Source organism: Crinia signifera, chromosome 7, assembly GCF_055691185.1.
Source record: "Crinia signifera chromosome 7, ASM5569118v1, whole genome shotgun sequence".
NCBI classification, from domain to species: Eukaryota; Metazoa; Chordata; class Amphibia; order Anura; family Myobatrachidae; genus Crinia; species Crinia signifera.
This window is the reverse complement of record NC_139223.1, coordinates 38,571,642-38,590,286: the sequence shown is the minus strand read 5'-3', so window position 1 is coordinate 38,590,286 and position 18,645 is coordinate 38,571,642. Positions and strand designations below refer to the sequence as shown.

At 44.6% G+C, this 18,645-nt stretch overlaps 1 protein-coding gene across 11 annotated transcripts in view; it reads right to left on the bottom strand.

Moving 5' to 3' along the window:
• Positions 1-18,645, bottom strand: part of MAPK8IP3 (mitogen-activated protein kinase 8 interacting protein 3) — an 81,896-nt gene that overhangs the window by 39,172 nt on the left and 24,079 nt on the right. For 4 of the 11 annotated variants that reach the window (XM_083152846.1, XM_083152851.1, XM_083152850.1 and 1 more), the window contains exons 2-9: positions 16,618-16,738; positions 13,783-13,853; positions 12,932-13,023; positions 12,194-12,217; positions 5,837-5,981; positions 4,961-5,195; positions 3,798-3,900; positions 792-910 (exon numbers count right to left, since the gene is read on the bottom strand). In XM_083152846.1, coding sequence (XP_083008972.1) covers positions 792-910; positions 3,798-3,900; positions 4,961-5,195; positions 5,837-5,981; positions 12,194-12,217; positions 12,932-13,023; positions 13,783-13,853; positions 16,618-16,738 — 910 coding nt within the window. The remainder of the gene's footprint in view (positions 1-791; positions 911-3,797; positions 3,901-4,960; positions 5,196-5,836; positions 5,982-12,193; positions 12,218-12,931; positions 13,024-13,782; positions 13,854-16,617; positions 16,739-18,645) is intronic. The other 7 variants (XM_083152857.1, XM_083152852.1, XM_083152854.1 and 4 more) reach the window with 3 other exon arrangements.

Sequence of the window (18,645 nt, the reverse complement as noted above, 5' to 3'; positions counted from 1 at the left end):
GTTTTCCCCGATTTCAACAGATTCCAATGCATCAGGCTGAGGAATCGGGAGAAAAGTGGCAAATTGCATGTGTTTTAGACCCGATCTGATGCGCGGTCCCCTGCGGAGCCCCTAGATCATTATTGCTGCACTATAGATATATCGGGGACCGAGCCTTGGCTGGGATCGCAAGCAATATATCGAATGCTAAAGGACTGCATGCAAAATATAATTCGATGGTCGCCGACCTAGCTGAAACATTTAATACAACGTTACTATAGATTCCACCAGACACCAGTAGGCACAGCTATGGATGCCGCTGGCAGGCAGTATGGACCATTCCTCTGGGAACACATCGCCCGATGCCTGCATTGGCCGGTGGCTGACGTCACATGACATCAGCACCCACCCCCCTTTTTCCACCGATTTCCGGGAGTTGATCCAATATTGTTTTTAAGGCAATTAATACATTTTAGTTCTAGCTAATCGCAAGCGGACTGGAACTGGAAATATCTCATTTTATTTCAGTTGGTGCGTTCCAAAGGTTCGGTCATGACCGTTTAGATTGCAATCAAACAAAAGAAGAGCAATGACTGCAATCTTATAATGAGTTTGATTAAATTGAAAAATAATTCTCCTCCGTGCAGAAAAAATCAGATCTACCAATAATATGGGCTGAAAAATAGCACTGCGTTTCTTTACAAAGGCAAGAAAAAACACATTGTGATGATTTTTCAAGCTGTGACAACGCCCCCCCCCCCCCCCCCATAGTAGATGATGTTTATATGTAATTACCGCACTTTTTTGCTTACCAAGTAGATCAGCTCCTTCATCAACATCACCGATAACCTCCGACCCTGCCGTTGACAATTCATGGTACAAAGAATCGGTGTTGATTCCAAAGGCTTTATTTACAATTCCTTGAGTCGGACTGGCCAATAAATGATAGTGAAAATATCAAACACCGGAAAGGAAATAAGGATTTATTACAGAAAAGTATAGTTAAGCTAATGACAGCTAAACAAATTATACATAAGCATCGCCTTCCTGTCATGTACTAAGCATTAGAGAGCAATTAAGTGGGGAGAGAGAGATAAAGTACTAACCAAAAACTCATGGCATCTTATCTCTCCCCACTTTTTAACACTCTTCAAGGCTTAGTGTACCTGTACCTCGACCCCTATACGAAGAGAAGATGTGACAACACTGGACTTCAGGTCTTAGTCCGAGCTGTATGCTGGAGCAATGTTTTTGTAGTTTGTCAATTGTGAATCATCTGCCTATGTGCAGGAGCCACACTGTGCATATGCAGATCAGGACTAGCAAAGAGGGACGCAGTGCAGCTGCAGAAGTCAAAAGAGTGACAGCCTGCAGCCAGTCTGCATGTCGGACCAGTATTCTAGGATTGCCGAAGACAGCGGATGCGTCCTTCGGTGCAATTTTATTGGCTACAGCTTCGTGATTTAACCAGATAACGCATTTGATTGGATGCTGCATCTCAGATGTCCGATAGTCACGCGGTTGATCTGATGCTGCATCTTCATACACAACAGCAGGTCAAAGAAGTCTGAAATGGACATCTTACCACTTAAGACGCCATTAGAGCTGCTCCTGACGATTCTATCGCCATCCGCCGCCGCTCACAACCACCAGAAGGGGGTGCTCGCACGACCCGTTCTGACGGAGCCCGCCACACCCCCTCCCCCCCTAACCCTGCCCGTCTCCCTGAAGTGGAGACGTGCAGGGTTTCCGCCATCCACCGCTGAGAGAAGGGTCGTTGAACCTTTGAATGCACACTTCTCTTTTTAGAGATGTGCTAAATACTCGCTAAAAATGCCAGCATCGCTCACATTTGCTATATAAATTCAAATAATAAAAAAGTGTAAAAAAAAAAAAAAGGTTATATTTCCTATATAAGGTAAACATTACAGGACATTATGATAAATAAAACTGTTTGCTTAGCAATTTTCACATATATTTTGGCAATTTCACTTGGTACTCAAAGGGTTATCGTGCAAGGAGGCTAAATGTTTGTGGACACATCAGTATGTAAGAGGGGTATTCAATCTGTGCCGATATTTCCGCTGGCAAAAATAGCGGCACTCGACTATTCAATGCTGCCGTTACAGACAGCATTGAAGGCAGTTTCTGTCAAAACAGATCCGACTTTAAAACAAACGGACACAGATTGTCGAGTCATGGCCGTTTTTCAACAATCCGTGGCCGTTTTCTCTGATCTGTAGAGTTTCCGGCGCTCGACAGCCAGAACATTGAATTCTAACTGTTGAGTTACAGTGGAACAGACCGAAAACGGCCTGGAATTACGAATGTCGGGATGTTCTTATAGTCGGGATCCCGGATTGATTACCACTCTTAGGGCCTTATTCTGATCGGAGTGGCCAAACGTGCGTACGTTCGCTATTAACGTACGCTATCCGCACGTGGCCGTTGGGGTTAAGTCCACCCACAACTCAGCCGCATACGTACGGCCAGAAACAACGTCGAAGGGGAGTGGCGTACAAATGAGCGTACGCCAACGTACACGGACGGGCCAGCCCTTACACTCCGACAACTGGCGTACAATTGAGCGTACGCCCCCGTTTACGGACGTCTCTCGGCCGTCTTCCCACCGACTTCTTGCGGCTATCTGAGCGTACGCCAGCTTGCACGGACGGGTCCCTATTGTTTTCAATAGAAAAGTCAGCTTATGTCACCGCTCGTGAGAGTGAGCGTACGTCCGTGTACGCTGACATACCCTTCACATATATGGACCAGCATATCTTCCCTTTCAACTATAATTATGAAAAATAATTAATTAATTGAATTAATTAATGTGCAAAATAGTGGCCATGGGATTAAAACATTGCTGAAACATCCTTTGTAGGTGTTAGATGTGGTTTATGTTATTGTATCATAAATACAAAACCTATGTTTGTATTAGAGTGAACACGTTGACACATGTCGACTTGTGTAGATTGAGTGTGCTACTGTGTAAAGTCTATGAAAGCACGTAGTGAATGTGTATAACTGTTTAACAAATACCTACCTTTGCATATATAAGCAGGTCTTACAAAGATTCTTACCTTAAATTAAACAAACCTTTAAATGTAGAGAAGTATAGAAAGATAAGCTTCCAATGTGTTAGAGTGCTGTGTGTGGCTTGCAGGTAGTGAAATCATGGTTTGGACTTAATAGACTGCAGCATTGGTTATTACATTCAGGTGTATGTGTTTGGTAGTAATCCGCGTAAATTAGCTAACCCAGGCGCACGCTGGCATGCGGTATCTGTAGGGGTGGTTTGAGATGGCGGTTGGCGGCCGCCTGTTTTGTGTCCGAAATGAACGGTGCTTTAGTCGATCGTGCGGTAGTAGCACCGCTCATTTTTGGTGCACACCCCCGTGTACGCCCATATTTACGCCCATTTTCCCTCATTATTTCGGCCGCTCCCCTCATCACGCCCCTATGCCGCCCCCAATGCCCGTACACTCGCGTACAGGTTTTTTCGCATGTAGAGACCCGTCCGTGAGCGTTGTGGAGTGTTCGCGCCTGCGCATTAGCGAATGTACGCATGCGCAGATTATTAAAAACCCCGGGACGTGCGCGTACGGCCCGGCCGCTCCAACCAGAATAAGGCCCTTAATGGCTATCACTGAAAACGCGCTGGTCTACAATTTTCTCGGAGATTAAAACTTTATTAAAAAGGTATACTGGAAATACTCTTCGTCAATGGGATTAACTAAAGCCTCACATTCTATATCAAGACAACACTATTTATTACCAGGTTCTTATTTTAAACTATCCACTGTTTGAGTTTTTACCTGTTCCCTGAGCGTTCCAGCCTGGGGTCCTGGCACATGTCCACCTCTGGGGTTGAATCAATGATGTCTTGGACATCGGACCACTCATCGCTGCTTCCCATACCTGTGCAATAAGCAATTCATAAGCTTGATATGATATTTTAGTAAAAACCTAAACTATGACATTACCTGAGAACATTAACAATTCTAATACTTCTTTACCTGAGAACATTAACAATTCTAATACTTCTTATCGTGAACCATCTCTTGGACAATGGGCTAAAACACACTTGTTGTGCAAATCGAGAAAGACTAGCCAATGACCCATTTTTGTTCATCTTTTTGAGTTATCAATGAATGCATAAAACTCTGTCAGCCTCATTTCTATTGTTGTTAAAATGACGCACAAAAAAATGCCTAAAATGACCAATAATCTGAATATAGTGCTCTGTAAATTTGATGGGGAGATCGGGAGGCAGTCAATTTACCGACGAACGTTTCACCAACGATCATCATACCAACACGCATTGACCGACATGGTCATTATACCAACAACCATTGACCGACATGGTCATTATACCAACAACCATTGACCGACATGGTCATTATACCAACAACCATTGACCGACATGGTCATTATACCAACAACCATTGACCGACATGGTCATTATACCAACAACCATTGACCGACATGGTCATTATGCCAACAACCATTGACCGACACGGTAAATATACCAACATTCATTATACCGACATGTTCAATTGACCGACATGGCCAAAATACAGAAATTCAACATGCCAACAGGTCAACATTTCGACATGAGTTTTCAAGCAATTATTGCCCCAAAAGAGACCTGGAGGAGGAATATAATAGTGTGTCGAGTACAGCAAGGGGACCCGGTACACTAGATGATGTCTATGTCGACCTACGTGGACACCAAAAAAACAATAGAAACACATGGCGACCTGTAGGCATGTTAAATGTCAGTATTTTTACCATGGTGGTCATTTGAACATGTCGGTATAATGAATGTCATTATATTCACCGTGTCAGTTTACTGTGGGTCAATGGGTGTTGGTAGAATGACCGTCGGTCAAACCTCCGTCAGTAAATCATACTGACCCCGTGAGATCATGCCAGGTAAAAGAAGACATCGCCTAGATCTAAAAGATGATGGTCTTACCTATGCTAACATTTCTCATCTCCTGGGTAACCTGAACTTCCATGTTATGGCTGTTCCGTTTTTCACGTGACCTCTTGCTTTTGCCCGTCATGCCATAGTCCTGTAGGGGATGGAGGCTATCGTGTAGTGGTGTCACAGCTGCCGACGGGACGGATGAGGTGGGGGTGTTAGATTTTGTACCAGTAGTGCTCGGGGTAGCGGCCACCGAAGACTGACCAGACTCAGACATCTCATCCTGACAAAAGGTGGAACAAACAATAATAATACAACAGGGGTCAGTAGTCATGGAGGGGAGTATTGTTTGAGTCCCATCACCAAGATTTGTAGGCATTTCATGGACTTAACCAATATTCAAGGTCAGCCAATGAACTCCGTTTCCTTAAGATCTATGTTTGAACATTGGTTCTTCCCAAAAAATGGCTGCCTTTAATGTGCATAGGCAACAAACGCAATTTGACACAACCATTTCCCAGTTGGTTTGACACCAAACAGACAGGTAATGAACACGATGAGTCTGGAAAGAAATGTAATAATGTGGTTTACACCGCACAACAAGGACTAATGGGATGCACTGCAAAGGATTCTGGGTATGTTTGACATGTTTGTCCTAAATAACAGATGTTAAAAAGCTGACTTGTGGATGTAAAGTGGGTCCAAATGTATGTGATGTATGAAACAGATCTGCTTGTTGTATGTTGTATAGTACCGCACTATGACAGAACATGGATGTAATAACGGATGGATCTTGTCAACCTCTGTACGGACTATATAATACAGTCACATGACCTTTTCATATCCACTGCAAGGGTAAGCGAGATGGATTTGATCATGAAGACACATGGCGGAAACTCTGTTCCCATGACTGTCTGAGCCAACCTTGTAGCGGAAACTGGACTTCAGCTGGCTGAGGTCACTCAGGTGCCAGTGGTCCGAGCTTGGGGTGATCTTGCCACCCATCTGCCCACGTACCATTCCGTCTGCCAGTGGAAAGACGTTGAGAGAAGTTGGTCGCTCCTTTCGGCTGAGAGACAGAGAATAAAACTCAGTCAGGGACTTTAGAGGTATAATATCATCACAATACCATTTATATACTTACTACTACAACACACAACTTTCTTACTACTACTACACACAACTATAGGACAAAACTTTTGACAAAGGTGCTTTATAAGCATCAAAGGGGAAACACTGAATGACTGAGGGCCAGATGCACTAAGCTTCAAAAGTGATAAAATGGAGAGTAATAAAAAATCAACCAATCAGCTCCTGTCTGACATTTTTCAAACACAGTCTGTGACATGTCAGGTAGGAGCTGATTGGCTGGCTGTTTATCGCTCTCCATTTTATCACTTTTAAAGTTTAGTACATGTGGCCCTGAGTATCTATCACTCAGCAGAAGTAGCCAGTTTGTATATTGAATAAAAATTCACGAGAGTTCATGCTATAAAGTTGCTAAGGATCACTGAGGCGTGAGGTACATTATGCCTCAGTGGTTTAATTGATTCCTGTTTAATGTTTGGGTTATAGTATCATGAATAATGGTTCAAGTCATGAAATGTCTGTCTCTCACTGGTCAGGATGTACTAAAGGGAAAATGCAGGTACAGTAAAAGCCAGTTTTCGTGATTTGGACGTGATGCTGGGCTTTGGTGCTGAAGCTTTTGCAGGCTTTACACTATAGAAGCCTATAACCTTCTCTCTACAGTGTGTTCTGAGAGGGATCTTATTGGATCCCTCCCAGCATACCCCGCATGTGCAGAGGGACTCCCGGGGCTGAAATCTGGAAGTGCCGGCATCACAAAAGGGCAGCTTTCCATGGCTTCAGGAGGTCAAATAACTCCTCTACAAAGCCACTGTTTTTGGCTGATAAACTATCTTACAGTATATATAGTGAAGGCATCCATTTTGTGGACATGATTTGATCTGCTGAAAACCAGTGGCATCACTGGGACCATGATAGTATTGATAACACTGGACATATTTATGAGGTATTGGTTCTGAGTGGATTAGTAAGTACTGTAACATGAACAATAGTGTAACAGACTAATGCTGGGTACACACCAGGACGACTAGGGCCCGATCCGCACAATCTAGATCCAATTCCGATCAATTGGATGTAGATTGTGTGGTGATTGGGCCCTTTTCTGTCCTGGTGTGGACCGATACCGATCCGATGCGCGGTCCCGCGGGTCGGTCGGTCGTTATTGAGATCCTACCTGCTGCAGGTAGGATCTCAATGACGACCATACAGCCGGGTGCGGGTCGCCATCGGATCGGACCCGCTCACGGTGCACATCGTGAGCGGGTCGTGCCCCCCCGCGTCACCGTGAGCGGGTCGGACGAGACACTGACGACCCGCTCACGATGTGCATCGTGAGCGGGTCGTCCTGGTGTGTACCCTACATTACAGGCACACTGTATATCTTCTACCCGGACTGCCTGCCCCTTCTAAACAACAGCCGGTACCTCTTCCCAACTGCCGAACTCTGCCGATACCTACTATCCATTCTAATAACCTCCGGAGCCGTTCACAGTATACCTGCATTCCATCACAGGTTCGTGCTGCTCGCTCCCTGCTCAAACATCTACAGCGGCCAGCCGGCTCTATGCAAACCGTTGTGCGGGTGTAGCTTGAGCAGCACCTGACACTCGTTTTTAGGATTGGATTCATTCAGTAAGAAGTATTACCGCTGTTCATTTATCTCCCTATTAAAAAGCTGAGGATTGCTTATAACCTCACATCAGGTGGGCTAAACCACCATTCCACCTGATTTTTCAACTTACGGGATCCCCAAATAACTGCCCATCTAATACTATGCCCTTTGAGTATTCAGAGACTCCATTTACTCATTAATTAAAAAGGTGGTACCACTCCGGAGCTAATACAGCATAAGAATATCAATTGCTGTCAATTTATTAAGGAGCTAATATGTTGCACTATCAATTTTATCTTACTATTCAGTTTTTATGTATATTGTTTTTTTAGAATGAATAGTAGCGGTACTTGTTTCCTATCACGGCCACAATCGCGGGCATCGTGTGCCTTAACTTTAAGGCACACGATGCCCGCGATTTCCTTGGAAAAAAGCAGTACTCGGTACATTGCGTCGGTCGTGTGCCTTAAGAAGGCACACGACGCGACCGACGCGATGCCCACGATTTCCCCATAGGCTTCAATGTTAAAATATTTTAACATTGAAGCCTATGCGCACCCGATGCGATGCCCCCGATTTCTCCATAGGCTTCAATGTTAAAATATTTAACATTGAAGCCTATGCGATGGACCAGATTTGTCCATAGGCTTCAATGTTAAATTATTTTAACATTGAAACTGAGTCCATTTAACATATGAAAAAATGGGAAAAGGCCGAATAAGGGCCATTTCTCATTGGGTATGGCCCCGTCATGTGTGTAAAAAATAATGGTCCCCCATTGTGGCCGCCACCCCCACGATCGACGCGAACCCGAAGCGTGGTGAGCGCAGCGAGCCCGCGAGGGGCGGCGGTGCGCGTCCTCCGACCTTTTCATTCCCCTACTATCCACGTCGGCGTGGAGTTGAGAATAGATTAGTGTGGCGAGCGCAGCGAGCCACCGAGCCCGAAGCGTGGCGAGCGCAGCGAGCCCCGCGAGGGGACGCTGATACCTGTGAAGCCCGCGAGGGGACGCAGGGATCTGTGAAGGTATCGCCACACTTCGGGCTCGGTGGCTCGCTGCGCTCGCCACACTAATCTATTCTCAACTCCATGCCGACATGGATAGTAGGGGAATGAAAAGGTCGGAGGACGCGCACCGCAGCCCCTCGCGGGCTCGCTGCGCTCGCCACGCTTCGGGTTCGCGTCGATCGTGGGGGTGGCGGCCACAATGGGGGACCATTATTTTTTACACACATGACCGGGCCATACCCAATGAGAAATGGCCCTTATTCGGCCTTTTCCCATTTTTTTATATGTTAAATGGACTCAGTTTCAATGTTAAAATAATTTAACATTGAAGCCTATGGACACGATGGACCCGATTTCTCCATAGGCTTCAATGTTAAAATAATTTAACATTGAAGCCTATGGACACGATGGACCCGATTTCTCCATAGGCTTCAATGTTAAATTATTTTAACATTGAAGCCTATGGAGAAATCGGGTACATCGCGTCGGTCGCGTCGTGTGCGTTTTGGTATGCACCCGACGCGACCGACACGATTTTTTCCGACACGACCAGGAACAAGTACCATAGTAGCTAACTAATAAATATATCCATTTATTTTTATTCATAAATTCTCCAGATGTGTGGCGCTCTCTTTTACACCTACATGCAGTTATAGCTATACGTGTGTATACATTTTATTGTTTAGAGTAGTTAAATGTAAATTCCATTTCTGGGTTTAATGAAAATGACAGTTACTGTAGGAGCTGATTGGCACTTTATCACTTCACTTCAGTCTGCCTCAGTATAATTAACCCTTTGAGTGCCAAGGGAATTTGTCAAAATAGGAATGTAAATTGCCAAGCAATCCTTTTTAGTCATCATAATGACCTGTAGAGGTTATCTTACTGTATATAGGTGCTATATATTTTTTCCCCCCATTTTTTGTATTTGAATTGATATAACAAATTTGAGCAACGCTGTCATTTCTAGCAGATATTGTGCGCATCTCTCACAGAAAAGTTGGCACTCCAAGGGTAAATGTAGCACTACAAGTGCTACATTACATAAAGCCAGGTACGCTTCACACTTAACGGTAGTTCAGCTTTAAAACTTCAGCTTCAACCCACTGCTTAAGCGCTTCATAAATATAGAACCAGGAGAGAGATAAAGTTGAAGAGGTGCCCAAAACAGCCAATCCGCTTCATTCATCTTGAAACAAAAGTTTTTGAAGTAAAAAAACCTAACTGGTTGCTTTGGGCAACTTTATCTCTCTCTCTATTCATCTCCCTTGATTGTGGTCAATGGAGCCTGGGGTTCCACAAAAGCCAAAATGGCTCCAAATCTGAGGTAAAAAAGCAGAGAGGGATTTGCCATTCTGTAATAAGCAAATGCCAAATAAATCTTACAAGCAAAACTTGTACAGAAAAGATTTGGAATTGGACTCAGGGCCTTATTCTAGTTCACTCTTTCTGACAAAATCCTTCTTAGATGGACAGAGCCATGTGCACTGCAGGTGGGGCAGATGTTACTTGTGCAGAGAGAATTAGAATTAGATTTGGGTGGGGTTTTACTTCAAAGTGAGATCTATATTGCAGTGTAAAAATAAAGCAGCCGGTATTTTCCCTGTACAGAAACAAAGTAACTCACTCAAATCTAATTCTCTTTGCACATTTTACATCTGCCCCACCTGCAGTGCACATGGTTTTGTCCATCTAAGAAGGATTTTGTCAGAAAGAGTGAACTAGAATAAGGCCCTCAGTACCTAGAAACCCCTGACGCAGTGCGATTGTAAGCCCCGATTCACAGTTGTACGCAAATAAGTTCCCGACTTCCCGTTGCTGACACTGGTGTTTTTCTATGCTGCAAAGACAACTCGCCCCTCTCTCCTAATTGAATTGACTGTATAAAGTGAGTAAATCCAGGAACAGAGCATTGTGTACCGAATGGAATGGGTCATGTTGGAGGGTATGTGTATAAAGTGAGTAAATCCAGGAGCAGAACATTTTGTACCTGGTGGAAGGGGTCATGCTGGGGGTATATAATCACATTTATGGTCGACACATGAAATAGGTCGACAGGATTGAAAGGTCGACCCAAGCATTAGGTCAACAATGGGAAGGTCGATATGAGGTTTTTTTTTTTTAATTGAGCCAACATGCTGTATTTCATACCCTACCATCCACATGGGCAGGGATGGCATACCTCCCAACTTTATTCCTTCCAAAGGAGGGACAGTCATAAGCCTGCCAAAGGTGTGTAGAAAATGTCCCCATTTTCACCGCTGTGGGGGCATGCCCAGCAGCTCAGCTCAGGGGCTATGTCTCCAGCCCCTCCAAGCTGCAGGAATAGACGCTGTGCGCATACTATTCAGGGTGTTAGGGGGGGGGACACACTCAACTGCCCCCCACCCTTCCGTGGGACACTGACGGCCGCAGGAGGGATGCGGGAATGTCCCAAAAAAACAGGACGTTCCCGCGATAAGCGGGACAGTTAGGAGGTATGGGATGGGGAACCTTTGGCCCTCCAGCTGTTGTTGAACTACGCATCCCAGCATGCCATGCTACAGCATGATAGGATGCGTAGTTCAAGCTGGAGGGCCAACGGTTCCCCATCCTTGCACTAGGGCATGGACGCAGAATATATAATAGTGTGCCCGAGGCATGGCGAGTGCAGCTTGCCAATGCGCGGGGACATGGCACACTGATATGGTATCCATGTCGACTTTTGTAGAAATTCGGGGGGAAAAAAAAAACGTAAAAAAACTCACGTCAACTTTTTGTTTGCCTTCCCATTGTCGACCTACTGCTTGTGTTGACCATAGCCAAGTCGACCGAAGCCCTGACGACCTAAGGCATGTCAACTTTCATAGTGTCGACGCTATGACCCATCCCCGGCTGATAACCCTGGGGTGAAAGCGGAGGAATTCAGTGCAGGAGTAATTTATCGTGAACCCCCATCCTTTCAGTCTTTCTACCGGTCACGGTTAACCCTTCGAGCGCCAACGTTGCTTTGAGAGATCCTCAAAGTATTCATTAAAAATGCCGGCGCCGCTCACAGCGACTGTTCTTTGTTTGGGGTGCGATATTTAACTAAACGTCAATGAATTGACTTTGGCTGCGTTTGTATTTATTATACTAAAAGAACAGTCGCTGTGAGCGGAGAACAGTCCCTGTGAGCGGAGAACAGTCCCTGTGAGCGGAGAACAGTCCCTGTGAGCGGAGAACAGTCGCTGTGAGCGGAGAACAGTCGCTGTGAGCGGAGAACAGTCGCTGTGAGCGGAGAACAGTCGCTGTGAGCGGAGAACAGTCCCTGTGAGCGGAGAACAGTCGCTGTGAGCGGAGAACAGTCCCTGTGAGCGGAGAACAGTCCCTGTGAGCGGCGCCGGCTTTTTAATGAATACTTTGAAGATCTCTCACAGCAGCATTGGCACTCAAAGGGTTAAGTAGCAAGTTAAAATAAATGCATCGTACTTGCCGAATGCGAAAAGGGATTAAAAAGAGCAACTTTAGCACAACTGACCCTGCGATTAGCATTGGATATACCCCGGCATATAAGCCGCTGCTCTTATTCACACGGCGAGAGAGACATTTACCTCTTCCTCCATGACTGGCGGTGACTGCAGTGACAATTCACAGACAACACACCCAAAACACAGCGGCCACAGCACATGAAGCAAGACAAGAAAACAGCGGTTAGATGCGCAGTGCATGCACAAAACAAAGAACACGAGCCAGCGTGACAACAGAAACATCAGATCGCATCGCTTTACAAATCAGGTTTGTGCGACCAAGATGCACGTGTATAACAGCAGCACCGGACGGCCTCCCTGCAGTGGGGAACGGGTCTCATGCGATACATTGCATCTGAAAGGACCGCATGCTTAATGGTGATCGGATGGTCATACACTGCTGACATTGGAATCCAGACTGTTAAATGCTCGACCGTCAGGATCCCAACTTACAGGGGCTATTCTCCCTCATGGGGTCCACGACCCCCATGAGGGAGAATAGAATCAGTGGCGAGCCGCCGAGCTCGCAAGGGGCTTCAATGAGCTTGACCCCTGTTGAAGTACTGGCAGTCGAGATTCCAAGGTCTGTATACTGACAGTCGCAATCCCGACTGTCGGGCCGCTATACCACACCCAATAAGTGCCACCACCAATACATCACTCTGCAGAGCCTCGCTAAGCGGTTTTATTTTTACATGGCATTTTTAATTTTACAGGCATGGTGTTCCAAGCAACAAAATAAAAAAAATAAAAAAAAAATAAGTTCAATCCGGATCATACACTGTACACAGATATATATTAAGCTCTTCGTGAAATTCCCACCTTCTGCCTGTGACGCCGCCATCGGATTGGCTATTTCCAGCTACTTGCTGCAGTTTAGACCGTTCAATGTGCTCCACGTATGTCTGGATCATCTACAGGTAAACAAAATGGCTGCCTTAGTCATTGTTAGACAAAAAGTACTGGAATTGAGGAATAATTATAATTAAGCACATGCTGAAACACATTCCGCCTCCGTTTCTTAGGGACAGATTTACTAAGCTTGAAAAGTGATAAAATGGAGAGTGATAAACCACCAGCCAATCAGCTACTAACTGCCATGTTACAGGCTGGGTTTGAAAAAGGAAAGAAAGGAGCTGATTGGTTGGCGGTTTATCATTTTTCAAAGCTTAGTACATCTCGTCTTTAAAGAGAAATTACAAGGAAATATACAATTTATGGGAAGCTGTATCTTTGCCATAAAAGTCAGTCACTTGACCAGATGCGGTTTCTCGCTGCAGTGATAAAGGGGGTTATTCTAGTCCATTCTTTCTGACAAAATCCTTCTTAGATGGACAAAACCATGTGCACTGCGGGTGGGGCAGATGTAACTTGTGCAGAGAGAATTAGATTTGGGTGGGGTTTTTCTTCAAAGTGAGATCTATATTGAAGTGTAAAATCATGCAGTCAGTATTTTCCCTGCACAGAAACAAAATAACTCACCCAAATCTAATTCTCTCTGCACATGTTACATCTGCCCCCCTGCAGTGCACATGGTTTTGTCCATCTAAGAAGGATTTTGTCAGAAAGAATGAACTAGAATAAACCCCAAAGTGCTGTACAGCAAGCAATAAAATATGACTTTGTTTTCATTATGTAACATGCAGTTGTAAAGCACAGTTGCCCTCACTCACCTCGGTATGCCGCTGGTGCAGGGCATTGTACTCTTTCTTCATATCCGATTCCCGCTCTTCTAGTCTAGAAACTGAGATAAGTTTGCAGACAGAACTATTCAGAATCAATGACAAACTTGACAATGTGTAAAGCTTACTTGCCTACTTTTGAAAACTAGTTTCAGGGAGATTAGAGTTGGTATTAGAATTTAGCATGGTGCCCCATTGAGGGGGCGTGTCAAGCTCCACCCAAAAGGTGTGTCCAGTTCCATATATGGACCAGAGTCAGATTAAGTGAGGGGGCCCAAGGTGTCAGTGCCCCCTGTCATGTGGGGCCCGTTTGGCCGGAGTGATACATAGTTTCTTGTAACTCAGCATATTAGAAGTGATAATAAATGTGATGCCTATGCAATAACTTCCAAATGCAATTTAACCATACTTAGCTACTTTTCAGAAATGATTTCATGGACATTGTAAAGGAGGCACCAGAATTGCGCTGGGCTCTTGGGCAGGCCCTGGAAGGTGGCACCTAGAAGCATGGATGGGCACTGTTACATCCAAGAGGCATGTCAACAAATGACTTACATCTAAATGTAGATGAGCCCCAAAGCAGTAGTGAGATCTACTATACTTGTTGACGAAAGGACACTGTGCCTTATAATAACCAATGTTGGGAAATGGTATTGAGGAAACCATTTGAATGTACTGTATATATCTCGTATTTCCTTTTTTCTTTTTCCTCCCAAAAATGTAACCACTGTATAATATGGTCTGAGGGCAGTATTCAATGAGAAAAATTCTCCGTGTTTTATGGCAAGTTTGTGCTATTTTCGCGTTGGAAGGAGCATTTTGCTCTCCAAAAGTGAACCACCCTATTCAATGTGATATTTTCGCCATCTTTTTAAGTGATTTTCGCCGTGTCTCTCCGTGTAGCAATTCTCCATCTTTTCATGGAGAACTGAAATGTGAACTTTTAAACTAAAAGTTGTTTTTTTTTAATTTTGGTGTAAAAAAATCAGGATTTTTTTTCTGTGAAGGGGCATGTTATTTTTATTCATGTGCTTATAGCACATGAATATATATTTAATTAAAAAATATATATATATTTTTTTTTTTTACACAGTGCAGCCAGCAGGGGGCTGGAGCTCTCGAGCCGCTCATTAGATATTCATATATTCACTGCACCCGATCATTACATATGCACGATCGGGTGCAGTGAATACTGGGTCCCCCGCTGGCTATAGGGGGGGGCAGCTTGTGCTGCCTGGGTCCCGGGGAGCCCTCCTCCCCTCCACATATGTTCTGGGGCAGCCAGGGAGACTTTAATCTCCCTGGCTGCCACCGTCCCCCGGCTCCCTGCCAGCTCCCTGCTGCGGACGCTCGTCCGCTGCAGGGGTTAAGACTCGCCGCGAGTGGCGGCGAGTCTTAACCACATTGAATAGTGGGAGCAGGAGTGGCAGCGAGCCCTCCGGAACAGCGCGAGTGCATGGCGAGAGAAAAAATCTCTCGCCATGCACGGCAAATTTTTCTCATTGAATACTGCACTGAATCTTGATGATTTAACAAAATACATGTGTCACAGCTGCTTAAAACTGTGTTCAGACGGGACTTTGGACTTTATTCTGGTCCATTCTCATCAGCCCCTTCGTTTGCATGGGGCCCGATGTTTTACATTTGTGCGCATGTGCAGACACAGGGTGCGTGCGGCCCTGGAAAACAAACTATTCGCCGGGTGCAAGCATCCAGCATTGCGGGCGGGCCGGGACACACACCCATGGGAACGCCCAGCGTTTCCTGGACTTTGCCATGTTTAGGATAAACATCCATTTGCAGCCAGTACGTGTGAACACACACTGCGGGGGGGGGGTGTTTGGTGGACTCGCAAGGCAGCCTTCCGAATTAACCAAAATAACCCCCTTTGTTAATACTGGGACGTCCTTTCGCTGCCACTTGGAACCTGGAGATACAGTCTCCAGGGTCCTGTGTTCCGACTCTCTGCTGCTTTTAGAGTGACCAGGGTTGGATAACTGGAGTTATACTTTCACACTGCAAACTACCAATGACTACCTGGGTCGGTCCTGGCAATAATTTGGATCAGTCTCCAGTGAAAGGGTAAAAATTCCATGTTACGGGCCGAAAAAATTAGTTAGAAGTTGAGTGGCTGGAACGTTCACTTTCCCCACTTTATCTCTCTCCTAGCTGTGATAAATCAACCCCCTCCCGCCTCAATATTTATTTAAGAAACTTTTGGATTTGCTGGAATGTGTGTCCACAGTAATGACTAATGGGTTACTGGTTGCCTAGAGTGTGGAGGCAGCCATTTTGTGGTCTGAACCAGTTCAATTCATTAGGCACTAGGTCACCAATGATGTATGCTCCTGTGCATTGTCAGTGACATCCTCCCTTCTCTGTACAGGCAAGACGGACAACATCACAAGAGAGGACCATGCTGCCCCGGCGCTGCCAACATTCGCAAGTGTGTATGTACTTGTCAAATGTCAATGTTCGCTCCCCCTGCCGTGGTGTCGCTTGGTACACGCATCACGTGGTGTGTTCCAAGCATAACATTTCACTATGAACTAGAGACATCCTTACTTCAGAATTCAAATGCTGCATTCACACAGCTACAAAATGGATTCTCCATAAAAGGTGGATTTACACATCTGCCTTGGTATGGGAAGATTTACATTTACAAATAGCACATATTCTATTTTAATTTGGCAAGCATTGAAGAAACTGATCATTTAATTGCCATCACCTAAATTGTGGGTGTACATACAGTACATGGGTAAATTGTGAGAGGACTAGATAGATGGTGAAGGAAAGGACTGTACAGCAACACATAAGAAAGCGTACTTTGGTCAGCATAGTTTCTGATCTTCAGCTCCAGCTGCCGGGACTGAAATTCAAGGCTTTCCACTTGGTACTGGAGATCTTTCTTCTCCTGCTCCAGCGCATCCTCAAACTCAATGAATTTCTGCAGGAAACAAAAAGCAAACATGCATAGGTGAAACTGTTTCCCCTCGCTCCACTGACAGAAAGGTTATACAGTATTAGCAGTATGAGTCTGTAATATCAATATATTGATCACATGGTCAAATATGCTGCTCGATACTGTACAAATGGCGTCACCACAGTCACTTTCATAGGGATGCTCAGTGTCCTATTTTTTCATGGTAAATCAATCTGTATATATATATATATATATATATATATATATATATATATATATATATATATATATATATATATATATATATATATATATATATATATATATATATATATATATATATATATATATATATATATATGTGGGCAACTCCACTCTTATTTTAAAACTCCATACAAATCACCATTTTGTTTTCTGAAACACTATTCCTGGGTGCCACTGAGGCATACCAGGTCAAAGGATGGGATGCCATGTGTTCTGTCAACACTGCACAGGCAATACAAAGGCGAGGCAGTTCAATACGCATCTGTAGCTACACTCTGTGCCTCCACCATGTCCCTTTTTGGAGCGGTTATAAATGATGGCATTTATGCCTTATGAGCCCTCACAAATCTCCACAGTATTTTGCAGAGCATTTAAGATTCAAATTTCTGCAAGCAGCACACATCGAAATTGGTGCAAAACAAATGCTGGTCAGAAAGTGTACCGGACAAATACAACACTGTGTCTGTAACAGGACTTATAAAAACCCTCTAATAACACAGCAGACTGTTGGTACTCCAATAAGGGGGTGGGTGCATTGAAGTCCCTCGTTGGCTCGCATTTAACAGTTGGGATTCCAATGTCCGTATACTGCTCGTCCAAATCCCAACTGTTGGGAGGGCATTCGGCACCCGTTCTGGGTGTGGTGTGGTGGCCCGAAAGTCAGGATTCCAGTGGTCAGTATACCGACAATGAAATCCTGACTATTGGGAGGTCATCCGGCACCCGATCTGGATGTGGTATGGTGACCCAACAGTTGGGGTTCCGACGGTCAGTATACAGACATCAGAATCCCGACTGTCGGGAGGTCATGCGCACCGTGCTATGCAGAGCAACTGAGTTTTTATATGGAGAATGAGAAACAGCCAATAATGTTGTGAGACAACCAGACCACATGGCTTTAGAGTTACCCGGGTTGGATAACTGGAGTTATACTTTCACACTTTTAAAAGGAAATGTACCTCATGTACTCCTAAGAAGGATGAACCATTATTTTATACAAAAATGTTGATTCTTAGCAGAGTGACGGAAGGTGAAATCGCTACGCCAGCTATAATCTCTATTTGTGCCATGAGGCCGAGCCGAGCAACTCAGCCAGGCTTTTAAGCCGAACCGCCCATCAAACCATAGGACCTTCTGGGATCTGGCAGATGGCCAGTCCGGCCCTGCTTGAAACTAGAATAAAGTAAGGTTCACTGTTTGAATATGAATATGTTGACATTTAAACTAGAACAAGAAATATTTTTTATTTTATTGTAACATTGTTTATTGATTAAACTACAAACGTATCTGCACCTGTGTTAACCAAATAGAACCGAACCATAAATTTCACCAACATCCTAACCATTTGAATCTTTTTACATTTTGAATCAGTTTGAAAAATTGGATCATCCCTGATCCACTTATAGACGGACATCCTATTAGCCCCGCATTACCTTAGTTTGAGAAGAAAAATGGATATCGAGATGAATGACCGATTGTCATTATCGCAGTATCCAATTAGCATCTGAAAACATATCGGATTGGGCATAATCCCCAACCCCATGTGTTATTGCGGGTCCCAGTGGCTACTTATTGGGGAATATGCTTTGTATGATAACAGCTGGCATTGGGCAAAAGGGATATCAGCACTGAAGCTAATAAAATAGTTCTGGCCTATTAGCAGAGGT